At 43.9% G+C, this 15,293-nt stretch overlaps 1 protein-coding gene across 5 annotated transcripts in view; it reads right to left on the minus strand.

The window, feature by feature from the left end:
* The window catches only part of MIPOL1 (mirror-image polydactyly 1), a 273,609-nt gene that overhangs the window by 128,830 nt on the left and 129,486 nt on the right, over window positions 1-15,293 (minus strand). For all 5 annotated transcript variants that reach the window (XM_066631517.1, XM_066631516.1, XM_066631515.1 and 2 more), the window contains one exon: window positions 2,542-2,649. In XM_066631517.1, coding sequence (XP_066487614.1) covers window positions 2,542-2,649 — 108 coding nt within the window. The remainder of the gene's footprint in view (window positions 1-2,541; window positions 2,650-15,293) is intronic.

Below are 15,293 nucleotides of genomic sequence, written 5' to 3' on the forward strand. Positions count from 1 at the left end.
ATAGTATGCATTACTATGTGTACTATATAATGTATTGCTTTGTATTTTTCAGATCCAGTTTTAAAAGACAAAAGGTGGTCAACCTTGACTCTGAAACTGAAATCTGATAAATCAAGAAAGTTGCATCAAACTGCACTTCAAAGGAAAGAGGACATTTAACATTTCACCTCTTGTAATCTACAGCCGAGGAATAAATTTATTAGATTTATATCCCACCTGTTGACTATCAGGTTCCCCCCCCTCCCCCAAAAAAATCATCTTATTTTTTTTTCCTAACAAATAATGCAGCACGGACACTGATTTATACTTCTATTTGAGTGACACTCCTATTTTCTAAAATACTGGTTTCATACAGATGTTATGAGAGCCACAACAGTATAATGGAGGGTAGTGGATAGTATGTTCTTTTGATAAATACGTAAGCAGATTGACCTCTTCACATCTACAAACCGTTCTTGTCTTTAACTAGAAGTTTGAAAAAAGGCTATCAAACTTATCCACAGTGCAGGATAGTTGCAGTCACAGAGTATGTTAAACAAACAAACAAACAAACAAACAAACAAACAAACAAACAAACAAACAAACAAACAAAATGAAAACCCAAGCTAGGGCTAGTATCTTAAAGCACTGACACGGGTCTCTATCAACTTGAAATTGACAGACTGGTAGGATTCCTTGTATATCTGAACTTGCTACCTATTCTTAACCTTTCATTAAACATTTCCTTACTTCAGTCATCAACATGTGGTGAGCACATATTAACTCAGCACTTACACCATCTGTTTCACTTCTGGAAAGATACCTTCCTTGATCAAGTATCTCTTCCTGACCACAAGGACTGAGATTCTTCTGCTTTAATCCATTTGTCATAAGCAACAATCTAAAGAATACTATTAACATGTGCTTCCATCTCCAATGAAACAGAAGCTTAGGCACACAATTAAAATTATTCTTATAATTTTAATTCAGTCAATAGTGCTGCCTGTGTAAAGATAACCTTGTGTGGAAATATCTGTAAAATCAAAATCTCTCAGTACAAAGTGGCAGGCTAGTTCAATCACCTGCATGGCTTCTTCTACTAAGTCACAAAAGTCACTTCCAGAACAAAACCTTTGTTTAAGAAAAGAAAGATACAGCCATGAGTTTTCCATGAGCAAAGGGGTATCTTCTGATCCAGACATATGCACTGTAAACAGGATACCATTTTCCTTAGAAGAATAAAAAAGTGGACTTGTGTGTTCATGCTCTGTTTTTATACATGTTCAAACTTTGAATAGCTGTGCATTCAAATATATCAACACACAAATGCACATGTATGTCTTTGAGTCCAATCTGGACATGGCAAGCCCTGGTTTCCAGCCACTTGTCTGCTTTTATTTTCCATCTGTTCATTACTCAGTCTCATAAATTCACTCCCATCTCCCTGGCACGGCAGGCTTTTGAGGTAGGGCAAAAGCCGGAACTTGATAATCAATGGTTTGCTAATTCAGACGTCATAGCATAGCAGAGGTTTTTAAGCAGGCGGAGACCAACACATAAGGACCAAGCATGTTTTCGCCCTGGGTCTGAATGCACCTTCACAGTGCAATTCTATCCATTTTTTCCTCAATTTTGTCCTGTTGTGTCCAACAGGGTCGACTGTGCACTCCCTTGACAAGTTAAGACTAGGGAAATGAAAACAGTAACCCAGCTCAGACAGTTGGGTGGAGTCTGTTTCATTAAGGGTGACGACTGCTTTCACATCTCAAAGCAACCAATGAAGACCATAGATATTTTGTTCCTAAGCACTTACTGCATGAATAAAGACGAAACAACATAAAAAGTGGAAACGCAAAAACAAGCTGCAACTAATATACCAGACAGAGACGTCTCTTCTGTCTTCTTTACACATGAGTAAAGTGAAAGAACATGGATATTTTTCAGCATTCTTTTGATCAAGGATGTCTTCTGGTATCTAAGGGGAGATGTCCAGAGACACCATGACAGGTCCTTTCTAAAACGGAAGTCTGAAGCCCTCTCGCATATTCTCCTGTGCCTGTCTCCTCCCTTTTTTCCTTTCTGACAAGACTTTTTTTCACCTAGAGCCAGGGAGAGGAATAATAATGGCCCTTTTGCAAACAGCAGTATCAGCTACGTGGTCACTACTAGGATAGGTCAACAGTCTTATTAATAAAGCACACACTGCCTAAAGCATATCAAATACACACTGTTGAAGAATATTCATTTTGTACAGTTACCATTTGGCAAACAGTGACAGTTTCCCAAATGCTGCAAAACTAGAATGCTGCCAAAAGAGAAGCCGTGAGCATTTGAGGCTCGTTACCATAACATGGCTGGGCTGTTTTTATCTTGTGGTGCTCACAGACACCACAAAATAATACCATAACAGAAGGGTGCTGTATCTGTGTTTAAAGAAGGGGTTGTTGGCAAACAGCGCAGCTCACTTCTGCCGAAATGTACACAACTGATATATGCAGCCCCGAAAGCTGGCACCCAGGGCTTACAACCTTAATTTGCCTGCAAGAAGGAATGGAGATTTACCTTCAGAGCACGTTCCTGATTATTTTCAGCAGTCAGATGTCTCGTGTTGTTTGCAGAAGTCTGGTTCTGCTCTTTCATATGATGAAGCTCCTGCTCCAGCCGTTTGCACTGCAACGAGGCAAGAATCCCATTAAGGAGAGGAGCTGAGGCAGCGCAGTTTCTTTTTTCCTCCCAACAAGCCCAATGAATTAATGTAAATAAGACCACCATATATAGTTTAGCTCTGATGCAACACATTGCAGTCAATCAGACATCAGAGTTAAACACATTGTGGTCCAGAAGAGGCAATAACGGGGGTCTTGGTTTAATTCATTCTCCCCCCTGGCATGGACAAAAATGCAAATATAATGATCCAGCAGCAATACACAATATTTAAATTATATGAATTATTGACAAAAATAAGTGCAAAGAGAAATTTGAGCATTAAATAGTTAAATATACTGAAGAAAAGTGCACTTGTATCTTAAAACACCCATTCAGAAGATACGAAGAAGGCACAAGATTGTGCACTGCTTCAGAAAATGCCAAAACAGACAAGCCAAAAGCCCACAATGCTGCACAGGTCACACTCACTGCAGAACTGATCTGACCCCATTTAACAATATATTTGAAAGCAGCAAGCATTTGTACTAGCAATTCTAATTTAGTAGTGAGGAAACAATGGTTAATGTTGTGTCCAAGAGAGAGTGTCTTTCAAAGAACTCAATAACCAATATGGAGGACAAGTTGCTGAATGTAGTCCAATCGTCACCATACCAATTTTCAAGAAGGCCATGAAGTGCAATTCATGGCTATCCTGGCTTAAGGGCAGAATTGACAGCGGGGGGAGGGGGATGGATGACTAATAAAAACAGAAGAATTTAAGACCTAAGATCCGCAATGTGTTTAGCAAAATCAGCAGAGCCTGGCGACACCTTAAAGGGGTCTCGCCTCTACTGATAGGAAAAGGAGAGAACGGCATCTCTGAAAGCATGAAGTCAGGTGGGAAAAGTACTGTGAAGTGCTTTGCATTCCAGAAATGCCACAGAAATAAAATAGTACAGTTTTCACTCCCACTGTTAATAACACTAACTTATTATTAGTTAGTATTAACTTATGATATCTTATTATAAGATATTAACTTATGTGGGGAAATTTAAAGAACTGCAAGAAACAGATTTTAAAATTGGAAAACTTGTGAGGAAGTCAGTGAAAAACCTGAACAGGGTCAGCGCTGAATTCATTGTAAATACAAACCGTGTCCAGGGAAAGGTGATAAATACAAGCAACGCAGCATTGTTGTAACACAAACAAAACGCAAATAAGCAAACACTACTCAACCCAACATTAAGGGAGTATTTTTATTATTTTTGCTGATGTCTGTAAGTTGGTACAAAAACCTGGTAAACAACGGAAAACTGATCTTTTCAAATATCCTCCACTGTAACTTTCAGGAAATGTTCAGATCACTTTTTCTCCTTAGATAAATAGAAGACCTTATTGACGTCATCCTGATGTGCAAGCCTGGTTCTTCTGCCATAGAACATGCGCTCCAAACTCATTTCTCCAGCCTAATTATACAAGCCACAGCAAAAATCGTACCTGGTTATGTTCTTTGAGGCTCAGGAATTCTTGATGGAAATACTCTCCAGAATTTTTGCCAGTTACTTCCAGCATTTATGCTCTTCAGCCTGAGGGTTTCCAGAATGGCTAACAACATATTTTCCAAAGCTCCTGACGGAAGCATGGGCCAAGTTCTTCACAGGGACACAGACCTTTATATTGAGCCATTCTTGGATTCACTGCACACAAACATCTCAGAATTTGGTGACAGAAGCCATGCAGTGGGATTTTAAGCATGGTGGCCTTAAACTGTACATTGGCCCTTAATTCCAAGAAAAAGCTGGACATTTGCAAACATCAGATAAGAGTTGGAAAGCAGATCATGCGCTACAGCTATGCCTGAATGCTTAATAATGTTACCTTTTCAATCAAGTGATGATGAATAATTCAGAGTTGTATCCCAGCATTTGCTTGCTCAAGTGCTCACATAAGAGCAGGAGGGGTTGGTTTTTGGCAATTCTTCTTTCCCTCTCCAGTTCCCCTGGAGTAGATTTGGGGGTGGGGCAGGGGGTTAGAGAAGGAAAGGGGAATCACCAAAATCACCTTCCTCTCCTACATGAGCGAATGACAGCACTCACACGACAAAGAATCTGAACACCAAACAGAATTAGATTGTGTTGATTTCTTCAAACACTGTGAAAGTGGCTAATAAGAACATAAGAGCAGCCCCACTGGATCAGGCCATGGCCCACCTAGTCCAGCTTCCTGTATCTCACAGCAGCCCACCAAATGCCCCAGGGAGCACACCAGAGAACAAGAGACCTGCAAGGCCTCCTGGGAATTGTAGTTAAGAACATAAGAACAGCCCCACTGGATCGGGCCATAGGCCCATCTAGTTTAGCTTCCTGTATCTCACAGCGGCCCATCCAATGCCCCAGGGAGCACACCAGACAACAAGAAACCTGCATCCTGGTGCCCTCCCTTGCATCTGGCATTCTGAGGTAACCTAAAATCAGGAGGTTGCACATACACATCATGGCTTGTAACGCATGATGGACTTTTCCTGCAGAAATTTGTCCAAACCTCTCTTAAAGGCATCTAGGCCAGATGCCATCACCACATCCTGTGGCAGGGAGTTCCACAGACAAACTACACACTAAGTAAAGAAATATCTTCTTTTGTCTGCCCCAACTCTCCCAAAACTCAAGTTTCGTGGATGTCCCCTGGTTCTGGTGTTATGCGAGAGGAAAAAGAGCATCTCCCTATCCACTCTGTCCATCCCCTGCATAATTTTATATGTCTCAATCATGTCCCCCCTTCAGGAGCCTTTTCTCTAGACCAGGGGTGGGCAAACTCTTACACAGGGGCCATTTGCAGCCCTTGGGGAACCTCAATCCGGCCTGCAGGGAGCCCCCAGTCTCCAGTGAGCCTCTGGCCTGTGACTGCTTGTGTCTCCATGTGTTTCTGGCTTGGTCTGCATGTTTTCACTGTGCAAGTGGTGTGTGGCAAAACAGTTCATAGTTCTCATGTGGTTCTAAATGCCTGTATTATAGTTCTCATGTATATTATAAACAAGCTCAGTAAAATTCATTCATTCATATAAGTTCCATCTCTAATGTATTCGTTTATGTAAATTTATTCAAATTTGAAATGTAAATTAATTCTTTTTTTCTGGCCCCCAACATACTGTCAGAGAGATGATGGGTCTATTGCACCCCATCACACTTCCACCCCCAATTTCTTCTTCTCTCTTACTACCTTGTTCTTTACCTCCCCATCCTCGTTCCATAGGGATGAGGAGTCCCAAACCAGATGCCCCTTGGCTCATCAGCTTCCCCCCAGGGGTCAGTTTAAAAGCTGCTCTGCCAACTTTTTAATGTCATGCGCCAGCAGTCTGGTTCCATTCTGGTTCAAGTGGAGCCCATCCCTCTTGTACAGGCCTCACTTGTCCCAAAACATTCCCCAGTGCCTAACAAATCTAAACCCCTCCTCCCTGCACCACCATCTCATCCACACATTGAAACCCCTGAGCTCTGCCTGCCCAGCTGGCCCTGCGCTCTGAACAGGTAGCACTTCCGATAACGCTACCATTGGGGTCCTGACTTTAAGCTTCCTACCTAACAGTCTAAAGATGATGAATCACCCATTAAAGGATGTGTCAAGAACTAATCATGCCACTTAGGAAACCTGTGTCTGATCAGATGGACACTTAGGATATATAAGAACATAAGAACAGCCCCACTGGATCAGACCATAGGCCCATCCAGTCCAGCTTCCTGTATCTCACAGTGGCTCACCAAATTCCTCAGGGAGCAGACCAGATAACAAGAGACCTCATCCTGGTGCCCTCCCCTGCATCTGGTATTCTGACATAACCCATTTCTAAAATCAGGAGGTTGCGCATAGACATCATGGCTTGTACCCCGTAATGGATTTTTCCTCCAGAAACTTGTCCAATCCCCTTTTAAAGGCGTCCAGGCCAGACGCCAGCACCACATCCTGTGGCAAGGAGTTCCACAGACCGACCACACGCTGAGTAAAGAAATATTTTCTTTTATCTGTCCTAACCTGCCCAACACTCAATTTTAGTGGATGTGTTTAAATATGCGTATTTAAACTCTGGTCTTTTTTTGTAAGTACAGTATTCCCTTCTTTTGCCACTGACTATCAATTTGAAATTGCAACATAAGTAATCCCTGAAAAGACCAGATACATGATGCCCACGATCCATCAACGCCCCCCCTCCAGCTACTGGCCAGATGCAGGAGAGGGCACCAGGATGCAGGTCTCTTGTTATCAGGTGTGCTCCTTGGGGCATTTGGTGGGCCGCTGTGAGATACAGGAAGCTGGACTAGATGGGCCTATGGCCTGATCCAGCGGGGCTGTTCTTATGTTCTTAACTACAATTCCCAGGAAGCCTTGCAGGTCTCTTGTTATCTGGTGTGCTCCCTGGGGCATTTGGTGGGCCGCTGTGAGATACAGGAAGCTGGACTAGATGGGCCTATGGCCTGATCCAGCGGGGCTGTTCTTATGTTCAGAGAGGCATAGAGTATGTGGCAGCAGCTCCCCAAGGCTCCGCCAGCGCCAGTAAGTTGGTGGATGGGGCATGCTGCGGGCAAGGAGGGAGAGGGGAGGGGGAGTTTTGGGAGGGACAGGGTTATGACCTGATCCAGGGGGCTGCTCTTATGAGACAAGGAAAAATTTATTGATTTATTTAGCTATATGAGCACTTGGTGAATTACTATTCTAAATAAATATTCTTAACAGCGAGAGTGTTCAAAGGGGCTTACACCCAATGTATTAGACCTGGAATCTTATGAAACTGAGGGTCAGAGCTCATCACTTTCTTCCTTCTCTATCCTGCACCTACCAATCTGCACATAAGATTTTGATCGTTTGGAAGCTACAGCTGGTACAAATCATCTGCACTGATACCCTTCCCACACGGAAAACTCTCTTGCACTTGGGAAGGGCTGTAAACATCTGATAACAGGCATGCAAAGGTGGCAAGTCCTCTTCAGCCCAATGGGATGGACCATTTTTAAATGCACACAGGTTCAGGCCATGAGTGAAAGGGACTATGTTCAATAACAAATGAGCAGAATAAAATGGTCATGTTTATTTGGCGTGCTGATCCCAGAGCTGTCTTTTAGCTGTAGTCTTCTAGTCATCACGTAGATTTTATTTCTCAAATATATATCCTACCTCTCTATCAAAACTGAAGCTCAGCAGACATATCTGAATACATTCATATGCTCCAGACAAAAACAGTTTAACAGATTTCCAACTTGTTTTATTATTCTGTTCCCCTTTTCTTTATTTTCTTTTGAAAGATCTGTACATGAGGATAGCTCCCAACCCAAAGATTCCTACAGGAAAGCAAGATTTTTTTTAAAAAACAGTTTCCCTCTTGTCCCAAAGTCATCATGATTGCTGGCGGCAAATATCTCACCACTTGGATGCTACACAACTCCTTCCGCTGCAGACAAAAATAATATCAAACTCTTCCAGTCAAAACACAAACCAACCTTTGGTGTCAATGTGAATTATGTACTTTGAACAGCAGATGTTTGGAAGGCACTTATATTTATCTAAATTGATTTTATCCTTTTCTTTTCCATTTAAAAGAATTAATTTTCTTTTCCTCTCTTAAATTATGATCTTCATGGATTTATTTAATTATTCCAGAATTTTAAATTAAAGTTTCTTCCTTTGAAATGTAAAATCTTTGCTGTAGAATTCTGGCAAACAGTCAACAAGACTGTGGAACTGATTATTTTTTTTAATGCCTAGCCATTTTAAACCTCCTAGATTTACGGAGTGGGGGGAATCTTTGGTTAGGATTAGGCCCCTAGAACATCTGCATTTTTAGAAATTTTTATTTGATTAGCAAAAGAAACATTTTGGCTTGCTGAAAAAAAGTTGCAGTGTAGTTTCAAAGTCCTGCCAATCAGAAGTCATAGAAGTACTGCTGAATCAGTTCTTGTTCAGTATGTTTGGTTCTCTCCTAATAAACATCTATTTATGAACAGGATAAAGAAAAGCACAAAGCAAACCTCATTAGGATAAGTCAAAGGTGAGGTTTTTGATGCAACGCTCACTTGAGAAGTACAAATCCCATTAAATAGAATACAATCTGCACAAAGCTTAATGGAGCTGGTTCTCTCATTAGGTGATTCTACGCAAACCCTTTAGTGGGTTCCAGGCCCTCCTCACATTTGTTCCACAGGGGGAGCTCTACAACCATTGGGTAAGACATCGGGGGGGGGGAGGGAGGAGGAGAAAAGGTAACTAGCAGGCAGCCAGGAGTTTCTGCTGGGGTATTGTATTTGTAGTGTATTTGTAGTGTAATGTATTTTAAACTATATTGTAAGCCGCCTTAGATCACTCTGAGAATGAAGGGGGTATACATCTCTTCAAGTGTTTTTTTTTTTTTTTTTTTTAGTGAAGTGACAGTAACTATGCCATCATAGGTGGCCTCATTCCTCAAAAACAAGCAAGTGGATCAGATGTATATGTCAAAAGGGAAGGCAAATGTATGTCAAGGACAACAAAAGCAAGGTTAAAAAAAATCTCAAAGGGTATTCTACTCATAGATAGTGTCTGTTGCACCTGCATTTTTTACTCTAGAAAGATCAGTATTTTGCATGTCAAGAGTTGGGCCAAACAGACCTAATGGACCTGGGATATTGGATCTAGTTCGACTCTCTCCCATTTTCCCAGTGAACCCCCCTCCCAAGGTTACTTTCACATCAGTGTTGCTGTAGCCCAGAGGTGCCCAAACCCCGGCCCTGGGGCCACTTGCGGCCCTGGGGGGTGCCCAATCTGGTCCATGGGGAGCCCCCAGTCTCCAATGAGCCTCTGGTCCTCTGAAGACTGGCTGGAGCCCATGCTGGCCCGACACACCTGCTGTCAGTGTGAGGGCGACTGTTTGACGCTTGCATGAGCTGTGGGACGAGGGTTCCCGCCACTGCTTGCTGTTTCATATCTGTGATGCAGCAGTGGCAGCAAAAGAAAGGTCAGTCTTGCTTTGTGCAAGACCTTTTATAGACCTTGAGCTATTGCAAGGCCTTCATATTGCAAGGCCATATTCATATAAGTTCCATCTCTAATAAATTCATTAATGTAAATCTATTCAAATTTTAAATGTAAATAAATTCTTTTTTTTTCCTGGCCCCTGACACAGAGAGATGATGTGAGCCTCCTGCCAAAATGTTTGGACACCCCTGCTGTAGCCTAATTCAAAGAGGCTAGGAGGATTCCTTGAAAACAGTCCATTATCCACAACCAGTTCCATTGCTCGGGGATAGTAAACAGCCATGAGCTCAGGATATATGCCCCACTCCCTCCTCACTGGCTGACATTGATTAGCAAGTATTGCTACGGCACCTTCATAAAGATCAATCATATGGAGATATTATATGCAATATTAAAAATAAGCATTTGGTTGATTGGTGTTTCTGGTGGGGGAAAAAAACTATTTAGGTGGCTCAGAGCACACATTTATGTGCATTTTCATGTACACCCCTCAGTTTTCTATTGCGGTTGCAGGATTTTCCTCTGTCTCCTCTGTTATTTTCATTTCACTTCTCTCCGCAGAACAAAATTCTAATTACTCTTTAATCTGGATCAGACATTTGTGTGCAATTCCATACCAGACTTAAAAAAAACAAAAAACGTATCCAGGATTTTTTAAATGCATCTCATATATAAAATAAGAACGCTGTTTTACACTGAGGTCCTATTATTCATTCAATTTTCTAATTTCATGCCTCTTATTCAAATAAATTATTTATAAACAAAGCATGTAAGACGATAAAGAGGACTCCAGAGAGTAGTTCAGTATGCTCATGCACACTTTACAAACCCCAGATAACGCACCTTTGCTGAGTTGTTCAAACAACAGGAGACCAATGGAGTGCAATGGACTCCAGAAGGTTCAGAACATCACACAGTGATTTCCACTTTCACAGCACATACACATTGTACACACCAGGGCTGGTGTCAGCACACAACATTCTCATCAGCAAACTGGGGGGTCAAGCAGCAAAGAAAGCCCCACTGATGCGATGTTGCAGTGCCACTGAATTCTTTACATTCACAGAATCATAGAGTTGGAAGGGACCTAAAAGGTCGTCTAGTCCAACGCCTGTAGCAGGAAATCCTCCTAGAGCATCTCCAGTGGCGCTTGTCGAGCCTCTGCTTGAAGACCTCCAGTGAGGGAGAATCCGCCACTTCCCTTGGCAATCCGTTGCATTGCCAAACTTCCCTGACCATCAGGAATTGTTTTCTTTACATTCTTTTTCTTCCTTCTTGCCAGGAAGCTTGAGCCACCATTTTTATTCCCCCAGATTGTCTGGAATGCAGTGGGAGGTTTTGTGGGGAAATCAGCAGCAGATCAAGTTGGAACAGTGCTGAGAGGACCGCAATTGTTCCCACCTGCAACACGGAAAGCCCACCAGGCCCAGCCTTCAGAGGGCCTCCCTCAAGCCCGGGACTGGACGTGTTTCCCTCCTTTCCAGTGATGAGCTATATGAGGAGAGTCATCGGCTAACGGGGCTTACAGGTGTCTGACTACCAAGGCAAGGTCCTGACATTTACCGCTGACAGAGGTAGAGCGCAGAGGTATTGTCTGGACTATTTTGTGTCTCTTATGCTTGGAGAACGATCCTGGTAATTCCTTCTGTGGCAAAGCTGGGCCGCACCACTCTCCTCATCTGCGGTAGGGAGTGCAGCATCGCTCACAGCTGCAGGAGCCTCTGATCCTCCTCCCAAGATGCCCCCCTGTACAACAGACACCGTCAAGAAGACAATCGTCAGAAGAATGAGAACCTGGTGCATGTCCAGGGGGATCTCAGAGCCCAATCCTGAGCTCTGCGTGGCAGCTCACCACTGGCACACACGGTTGCAAACATGCTGTAAGACATGTGCGTGGCGTTTAGAGTTGGCCCAGTACCAGAGTTAGCCCAGCGTGACCATTTGCTGGGCCAGTGCCAGCAGAAGGCCGACAGTCCATCACTTGGTGGTCACCCGGACCGCTGGGTGGCAGAGATGTGAGTAGGGGCATGGGGGGAGGTGGGGCAAGGGAGGTGTTGGAGGGTAGGCGGAGGCGTGTTGGGGGAGGGAGTAGCAGAGCTCTGCTCCACCAGATCCTGAGTCCCGTGTTGGGCTCCAGCGCTGCCAGAGAACTGAGCAGCAGGCTACTTCCTTTACTGGGCGGTGGGGGCTGCCCAGGGCGCGCTGGATGCTGTGGCGGCCGTTCACTTTTCGAGGGAAGTCACTCGCATGCTAGAAGTGTGATTCAAAAACAATTGTCAAACTACACAGAAAATGGTGTCAAATTCAAAGGTATACACATGGTGTGTGTTATGTAGACTGTAGAGATGCAGTGGTTAGAGAGACACCACCTCCACACAGAATCAGTACAGTGGAGGAGACCATGTTTTCTAGCACTGAGTTGCAGGAAAGATGCCTAATACGGCAAGCATGCTAGGTGGTGAAAAATGAACACAAGCCTAGAATGCAAGGAGGAGGAAGAACTCTGCTCTCGAGCACTTCTAGTGCTAGAAGCTGAAAAACTAATGCAGCCATAGTGAGCTGTGAAATGAGCAGCAATTGTGTCCTTGTAATTACTGCAAGCAAAGCACTCAGCATGCAAGGGCTGCAACCACAACTACATGACAAGGTGGGACTGGGCACTGTGAATGAGGTCACAGTTCCTCAGGTGTTCTGAAAGCACGTTCTTCGCTCTTCTGAAGCTCAGGAAAAGGTTTGCAAAACTCAGCATCTTCTGCAGATGTGAAACTGAGGGCGCAATGCTAACCAACTTTCCAGCACTGACATAGCTGTGCCAGTGTGGCATTCTCTGCATCCTGCAGTGGGGAGGCAGTCAAGGGGGCCTCCTCAAGGCAAGTGCATGTTTGTTACCTTACCTTGGGGCTGCATTGTGGCTAGGTCAGTGCTGGAAAGTTGGATCGGATTGTGCCCTGAAGATCTAGGCAGACTTTCCACAACCTTTATGAGCCAGGACTTCTGTGAACATCCATTTCCTCTCATCAGCCAGTGGTATGCACTTTCTCCTCATTTTACTTTCTTAAAAAATATCCCAAATAACTTGCAACAAAGTGGGGCATATTAAGCTGAATTATTTGCATGTGAATGATTAGCACAATTTGTTCTCTGGGCAGAATTTGGGGCAGTGTGTGTATGTTTGATCAATTCTGGGTAAAGAATAGGTATTCTGCGCTTTTGTCTACTGTAATTTCAGAGCAAATATTTATAGCTTAATCTGGTTCTTGCCAAACCATTCCTTAGCGGTAAAACAGAAGAACCTTTGATTAATGCAGAAGAGCCTGCTGCGAACACAGGCAGCTTTTTTTTTTTTTTAAATAAAAATAACTGTAACTCTTGCTTGGTTGAATGCAAGTAGATGGACAGGAAAACAAAATTCTGTAAACAATATGTCATTCTAATGAGCTGGTTTTCAAATAAGCTGCAATGGATTTTCCTGAAATCCATATGCAAACAAGACTATTGCCTAAATGTTAAGTTGACAGTTACAGCACAAAAGGACAGGGACGTCTCTTGTCCTTTGCAAAATATCATCATAGCCATTCAGGAAATAAGCACCATGGATCACCAGAGCCACTAGCAAATTATTTATTAATCTTCTCCTGCAGTTATTTTTTTGAGACTTTGCAGGTGCTGCCACATGGTACACAAGTTATTTGTTTGCTTTTTACATACTGTACTGCTCATTGAGCAGTCAACAGCTGAAATGTCGCTTCTTGATTTTCTTGGTGTGTAATACGCATTCTCCAAACATCTTTAAATCCTAGCAAAGCTACTCTAAAGTAGATAGACCACAAGAAACAGCACACCCTCTGCTGAAAAGCTTTGATAAATATGGACACAAACAGAATGGGAATGAGTAACAAGTGCAGTTATTTTGGAATGATGCACTCTTCAAACAAATGTGACCGGTAAAGCCTTTATTATAATCATCAACTCTTATAACTGGTCTCAACAGAACTTCCTATGAACTAAACGTTTTCAACTTGCACAGTGCAACCACTGCCGATTTTGTAGTTCATATGAATATAACCAGGTGTTAAAAAATGTTCCTAGAACAGGGAACGGCCCACTATGGTAGGGTAGGTTTGTTTGGTTTTTTTTTTAATGTTTGAATGCTCCCCTCTCAAAAATGTCTTACATACTTAAATATATCACAGGAAGAAGGTTGAGTGGAACTCTTGGCCCTAGAATGCTAATTTTGAGTTTTAGATGAAGATAAACCTGAAGCGGGATGCTTCAGGAACAGCATCTCTGCCGGATTTATTTATTTATTACATTTTTATACCACCCTTCCTCCAAAGAGCTCAGGGTGGTGTACGCAGATGCTCCCCTCCTGTTTTCCTCACAACAACCCTGTAAGGTAGGTGAGGCTGAGAGAAAGTGACTGGCCCAAGGTCACCCAGGAAGCTTGACTTGATCTATGCACTAGTTTATTGGTCTTTTCAATGGAAATGGGGAAAAAAACTGTTGCCCTGTATATTCTAAGCCAGCCATTTTCAACCACTGTGCCGTGGCACACTGGTGTGCTGCAAATGGTCCCCAGATGTGCTGCGGGAATTTGGGAGAGGGTCGTTTATTAGTAGAGCCATTGGGGGATGTGAGCCCACCCCCACCAACGGCATGGTGTGCCTTGTCAATGGTTCAAACACTGATGGTGTGCCTTGAACATTTTATTGTCCTTTCGGTGTGCCGCGAGATGAAAAAGGTTGAAAATCACTGTTCTAAGCCATTTAGCTCGTTTCTGGGCAAAGTGATCGAGTGGGTGGTGGCGTCGCAGCTCCAGAGGATCCTGGATGAAGCGGATTATCTGCATCCCTTTCAATCTGGCTTCAGGCCTGGCTTCGACTTCAAGGAGACGGCCTTGGTTGACTAGGTGGATGACCTACGCCGACGGCTGGACGGAGGGAGTGCATCCTTGCTAGTCCTTTTGAACCTCTTGGTGGCTTTTGACACCATTGACCATGGTGTCCTTCTGGGACGGTTGGCCAAGGTGGGGATCGGGGGCACTGCTTTGCAGTCCTTCTTGGCTGACGGATCCCAGATGGTGGTACTGGGGGACTCCTGTTCGGCACCCTAGCCCATGAGGTGTGGGGTATCGCAAGGTTCTATATTGTTGCCCATGTTGTTCAGCATCTACTTGAAACTGCTGGGAGAGGTCATCCAGGGATTTGGAGTTGGGTGCCATCAGTATGCTGATGACACTCAGCTCTATCTCTCCTTCCCACCAGACTCCAGGGTGGCTGTCTCTGTCCTGGAGCGTTGCCTGGAGGCATTTGGGATCTGGATGAGGGCGAACAAGCTGAAATTAAATCTGGACAAGACAGAGGTCCTCCTGGTGCAGAAATCCACGATGCGGGTGCTGGACGATCACCTTACTCTGAATGGGGTTGCACTCTCCCTGAAAGATCAGGTTCATAGCTTGGGGGTTCTCCTGGACTCGCAGCTCCTCCTGGATGTCCAGGTGTCAGCTGTGGCCAGGGGTGTCTTTGCCCAGCTTCGGCAGGTGTGCCAGCTGCGGCCGTACCTGTCTCAGGCGGATCTGGCCACGGTGGTCCATGCCATGGTGACATCAAGATTAGATTATTGTAACGCGCTCTACATGGGGCTGCCTCTGAAGATGGTCCGGAAGCTACAGC

Source organism: Tiliqua scincoides, chromosome 1 (genome assembly GCF_035046505.1).
Source record: "Tiliqua scincoides isolate rTilSci1 chromosome 1, rTilSci1.hap2, whole genome shotgun sequence".
Classification (NCBI taxonomy): domain Eukaryota; kingdom Metazoa; phylum Chordata; class Lepidosauria; order Squamata; family Scincidae; genus Tiliqua; species Tiliqua scincoides.